The sequence below is a fragment of the Camelus bactrianus genome, chromosome 33, assembly GCF_048773025.1.
Source record: "Camelus bactrianus isolate YW-2024 breed Bactrian camel chromosome 33, ASM4877302v1, whole genome shotgun sequence".
NCBI classification, from domain to species: domain Eukaryota; kingdom Metazoa; phylum Chordata; class Mammalia; order Artiodactyla; family Camelidae; genus Camelus; species Camelus bactrianus.
This window is the reverse complement of record NC_133571.1, coordinates 5584518-5590178: the sequence shown is the minus strand read 5'-3', so window position 1 is coordinate 5590178 and position 5661 is coordinate 5584518. Positions and strand designations below refer to the sequence as shown.

Sequence of the window (5661 nt, the reverse complement as noted above, 5' to 3'; positions counted from 1 at the left end):
CAAATGAAGAAAAAAAAAGTTTCTTTTTCTAAACCACATTCTTCAGGTCCCTTCAAATGATGGTGTCTGGCCAGTAGTTCTTTGAAGTCTTCTGTGGTCCTCCTTTCAGCCTCGACCTCCAAGGCGTCCAGGGAGTCAACAGGGAACACTGTTGCTACACCCATCCTTGACCACATCACACCACACCTTTCCTCCTCTTCACGATGCCATCACTGTTAGCATTTCCCTCTTCTCTTCAAATAAACCTCCCACCACCCACACACGTACAACTTTTAGAGCCAGAAGACACCTTAAAATTTTTCCCATCTCCATTCCCATGAGGGAGTGAAAGCCCCTCATTTTAATTTTTATTTTTGCCAAAGTATAACACGACATAATGGAAGTTTCAAATGAATTCCTTGTATAACAGGAATTCCTCTCTCTTCCTCGGCGCTACCTACGGAGGTAGCAGCCATCTCCTAGTCGGCATCATGGCCGCCCTCAGACCCCTCGTGAAGCCCGAGATCGTCAAAAAGAGGACCAAGAAGTTCATCCGGCACCAGTCTGACCGATGTGTCAAAATTAAGCGGAACTGGCGGAAACCCAGAGGCAATGACAACAGGGTGCGCAGGAGGTTCAAGGGCCAGATCCTGATGCCCCGCATCGGCTACGGGAGCAACAAGAAAACAAAGCACATTCTGCCCAGCGGCTTCCGCAAGTTCCTGGTCCACAACGTCAAGGAGCTCGAAGTGCTGCTGACGTGCAACAAATCTTACTGTGCTGAGATTGCTCACAACGTCTCCTCCAAGAACAGCAAAGCCATCGTGGAGAGAGCAGCCCAGCTGGCCATCAGAGTCACCAACCCCAGCGCCCGGCTGTGCAGCGAAGAGAACGAGTAGCCGGCCCGTGCACGTTGTATTTGTGTTAATAAAACCATGAAACTCGGCAAAAACAAACAAACAAACGAAAAACAACAACAACAAAAAACCCCTCCAGTCTCTGGGGGCCCTGAGGACACGTGCAGACCCAGACTGGGATTCCCTTTTGTGTCTAGGTGGAGTCGCTCCATCCGGACTGCAGCTTCCCTCCCCACCCAGTCCTGCCTCCTCCTAGGCTCCCAGATGGAGTTGGATCTCGTGCCTTCCTTCTTCCCTTCCCCATGGCCCCCTGTCTGCAAGTCCTGCTCCTTGCTCTCATGTCCCCCTGGCTCCACAGCCACAGAAGCAAGGCCCAGCTGCCTTTTTGAGGGGACTCCAAGGGATGGGTGAATGTGGGAGACTGTCTTCTGGAAAAATACATAAGCTGGTTTTTGTTCTGTAAAAAAAAAAAAAAAAAAAAAACCAACCATTTCCCGCGGCCCCCAGTGGCGGCGGCGCGCGCGCCCGAACGCGCGGTCTGGCCTTACAAAGAGCGCACGGCGAGGCGCGCGCTCCACTGCGCAAAGGGCGCTCCCGGGCCGAGCCGTGCGCCTGCGCAGTGCGGGCCGCTCCCCGCCCCGTGCCCCGCCGCCCCTCAGCCAGCCGGCCGGCCGGGCCCCGCCTCGGCTCCGCGCCCTCGCCCGGCTCTCAGCCGCCGCTCCGACCCGCAGCAGCCAGCCCAGTCTCCGGCAGCATGTTCAGCTAGGTTAGCAAGGATGCCCGCCGCAAGAAGGAGCCCGAGCTCTTCCAGACGGTGGCTGAGGGGCTGCGGCAGCTGTACGCGCAGAAGCTGCTGCCCCTGGAGGAGCACTACCGCTTCCACGAGTTTCACTCGCCCGCGCTGGAGGACGCTGACTTCGACAACAAGCCCATGGTGCTCCTCGTGGGCCAGTACAGCACGGGCAAGACCACCTTCATCCGGCACCTGATCGAGCAGGACTTCCCAGGGATGCGCATCGGGCCCGAGCCCACCACCGACTCCTTCATCGCAGTCATGCATGGCCCCACCGAGGGCATGGTGCCGGGCAACGCGCTGGTCGTCGACCCACGGCGCCCCTTCCGCAAGCTCAATGCCTTCGGCAACGCTTTCCTCAACAGGTTCATGTGTGCCCAGCTGCCCAACCCGGTCTTGGACAGCATAAGCATCATTGACACACTCCCGGGATCCTGTCTGGAGAGAAACAGCGCATCAGCAGAGGTTATGACTTCGCGGCCGTCCTGGAGTGGTTCGCCGAGCGGGTTGACCGCATCATCCTGCTCTTTGATGCCCACAAGTTGGACATCTCTGACGAGTTCTCGGAAGTCATCAAGGCCCTCAAGAACCACGAGGACAAGATCCGCGTGGTGCTGAACAAGGCTGACCAGATCGAGACCCAGCAGCTGATGTGGGTCTATGGGGCCCTCATGTGGTCCCTGGGGAAGATCATCAACACGCCCGAGGTGGTCCGGGTGTACATCGGCTCCTTCTGGTCCCACCCACTCCTCATCCCCGACAACCGCAAGCTCTTTGAGGCTGAGGAGCAAGACCTCTTCAAAGACATCCAGTCTCTGCCCCGAAACGCCGCCCTCCGGAAGCTCAATGACCTGATCAAGCGGGCACGGCTGGCCAAGGTCCATGCCTACATCATCAGCTCCCTCAAGAAGGAGATGCCCAATGTCTTTGGTAAAGAGAGCAAAAAGAAAGAGCTGGTGAACAATCTGGGAGAGATCTACCAGAAGATTGAGCGGGAGCATCAGATCTCCCCCGGCGACTTCCCAAACCTCCTCAAGATGCAGGAGCTCTTGCAGACCCAGGACTTCAGCAAGTTCCAGGCCCTGAAGCCCAAGCTGCTGGACACAGTGGACGACATGCTGGCCAACGACATCACCCGGCTGATGGTGATGGTGCGCCAGGAGGAGTCCCTGATGCCTGCCCAGGTGGTGAAGGGCGGCGCCTTCGAGGGCACCATGAAAGGGCCCTTCGGGCATGGCTATGGCGAGGGGGCCGGCGAGGGCATTGATGACGTCGAGTGGGTGGTGGGCAAGGACAAGCCCACCTACGATGAGATCTTCTACACCCTGTCATCCGTCAACGGCAAGATCACGGGCGCCGACGCCAAGAAGGAGATGGTGAAGTCCAAGCTGCCCAACACGGTCCTGGGGAAGATCTGGAAGCTGGCCGACGTGGACCGGGACGGGCTGCTGGACGATGAGGAGTTCGCGCTGGCCAACCACCTCATCAAAGTCAAGCTGGAGGGCCACGAGCTGCCCGCTGACCTGCCCCCACACCTGATCCCTCCCTCCAAGCGGAGGCACGAGTGACCACCCCGCCATCCACGACCCCACCTCAGTGCCCAGCCAGGCGGAGAGGCTAGGGGAGGGGAGGGTTAGCGGTTCTCAAGTCCATAAAGACTGAGTGATGTTTCCTCAGCTCGCAAAAGAAAACCACCATCTTTCTCTTAAGGCTGCTCTTGGGGGAGGCAGGGGTGATCCTCATATGTGAATGATGGAATTTTGTGCATAAGAACTACGGATATTTTTAATATATAACGTTAGAGGCAGCGTTCTTTCTTGCCTCCTCTGGCTGGCAGCCCCACGCACGCACAGCCGCTGCCCTCCCCGCCTTCTCTGCGGCCCACGCAGCAGCCCCCTGACCGAGACCAGGGGGAAGCCACCCGGCACGCCCCTCCAGTCTCTGGGGGCCCTGAGGACACGTGCAGACCCAGACTGGGATTCCCTTTTGTGTCTAGGTGGAGTCGCTCCATCCGGACTGCAGCTTCCCTTTACATATTCCAAAGTAAGTGATCAGATCAAAATACAAAAATTTCAAGAGACACCCCCAAACTGGTTATTCAACTCATAAACCTCTGCCACATAGAAAGAACACAGAAGTCATGGGGTGAGAGCAGAGTTTTGGGGAGAGCAGGAAGTCTTCTCTGAGCTCCTTCTCCTCCCCCAGCCCCCCCAAGGATGCCTGACTCTCATCTCAAGTGAAAGAATCTGAGCAGGACTACTCACAGAGCTCAATATGTGCCCCAGGCAGCCTGGGGATGTGTTTAACTCCATCTGAGACACCTAAAGAGTGAGAGCCTTGGTATCCATTCCAAGAGAAGAGCGAAGGAGAGGTTGCTGATATGCTGGGACTAACCTGCATTTCTCTACTTCCCTGAGGCAAAGGATGAGTTTCCTATGGACTGGAAGAAGGAAATCATGCATATGAGAGGGCCAGAGAGAGGCTAAGTGTCTTAGATTTCATCCAAGAGGACTCCTTGGATGCACACCACTGGATGCCTGCGGACTGCAGAAGTAGCAGGCACCCAGCCAGAGTACGGATGCATACAGATGCAGGCACGGGACTTGCAAGTGAAAGTTTGCTAGTGATAGAGGATTTATGAAGGGCCCACCAAATCTACCAAAGTGCTCCGGAAGAAAAGAGCTGGTGTAAGACCTTTTATGGGACCGAAGAGCATGACCCTGCATCACCATGACAGTACCAGTTAGGCGTGAATTTTTCTGCTCCCTTTCCTCTTCCTTTTTCTCTTCCCTGAACTCAGACCCTAGAGTGGCCAAAAAACCGGGCCTGGCAAGATGAGGGAGGAGGAGGAGAAGCACTAGGTGGGGTAGAGGCAGAAGCTACCTTTCTTCTCTTCTCCGGTTGCAAGCTCCTCTCTGCCACAGGTCAGAACTGGGAGCTGGGGAGAAGCCACAACATTGAATCATGGGTGGGAGATTTTTATTATTGAATCCAGTGTGCGTTGTGTGACTTGAAGTGACTGAAGTGACTTTTTACTATCTAAGAATGGCCTGAAAAGTCCAAGTACTGGCCTGAATTTTTAATCTAGAGTTGGGGGTGGGGGAAAAATTAATGCCACAGAGTGGATTTAAAGGGACCCAGGGAAGCAAAAAAAGAACCTGGACCTCTCTCAGCTCTTGTATTCATTACACACATCACATTGTGCTGTAGCTTTTGCTGTTCATCCCACCGAAGCTGTGCCTATCAGAGGCGCTTCATTTCAGTTCACACGGGATCACTGAAGTAACATGCCACTGATCGGTATGGACTCTCAGTGTCCCACCTTCTGATCATAACAGATCCCACTCCTTTCAAATAAATCCAGGTCACATGATCCCCAGTTCCTATCCTTGAAAGTCTATTGCCTGCAGTCCTTTTGCGTACAGGTAGACAATGGAAATCACTCCAGCTATTTTAAGCAGAAAATGATTTAACACAGGAATTCAGAGCTGAAAATAATGTCCAAAGGGCAGGAGGAGCAGGCTCTGCTTGGTGACTCTGAGGGATGACTCACAGCACAAGACTGGCTACTGGAGTGCAGTCAGATCTGTCCTAATCAAGATGCTGGGGAATCAGGAAGCCACGCTACAACCACTATCTCCAGGAACATACCTTCTTGGCTTCGACACCGGAGTCAGGATGCTGCTCCTGCAGGTCTTGGCTCTAGATCCATGTGGCTCTCGCCGTCCTCACACCACCAGAGACAGATGCCACACATGTTATGTCCTCATACTCCACTGAACTCGGTTCTCAATTCAAGTCTTACGTGCATACATCTGATGAACAAAACTGAAGTCTTAGCTTCAAGAGAACTGAGTAAATGTAGTTTTTAGCTTTCCAGCTTCTACACAACAAGAGAAGCACGCTAGGAGGAGGTTATAATAGTTATTTAGTGAGTCAATCAACTGCGTCAGCCACACCATAACTTTCTTTTTTTCTTAAGTTTTATTTTTAAATTTTTGGTCTTTTTTTTTTTTTTTGGAGTGGGAGAGG

The 5661-nt window shown here is 54.0% G+C and overlaps 1 protein-coding gene and 1 pseudogene across 1 annotated transcript; both read left to right on the top strand.

The window, feature by feature from the left end:
* The first annotated feature begins 419 nt into the window (after nucleotides 1-419).
* Nucleotides 420-935, top strand: LOC105069004 (large ribosomal subunit protein eL32-like). Its single transcript, XM_045516589.2, has one exon. It carries the CDS (start codon nucleotides 471-473, stop codon nucleotides 876-878), a length of 408 nt encoding a protein of 135 aa, XP_045372545.2. The 5' UTR covers nucleotides 420-470; the 3' UTR covers nucleotides 879-935.
* Nucleotides 936-1590: 655 nt separating this feature from the next.
* On the top strand, nucleotides 1591-3248 carry LOC105069042 (EH domain-containing protein 1 pseudogene; annotated as a pseudogene).
* The last annotated feature ends 2413 nt before the right edge of the window (nucleotides 3249-5661 follow it).

Bases quoted from the DNA above. Each gene is read 5' to 3' on its own strand.
- LOC105069004 (XM_045516589.2), top strand. From the start codon at position 471: ATGGCCGCCCTCAGACCCCTCGTGAAGCCCGAGATCGTCAAAAAGAGG.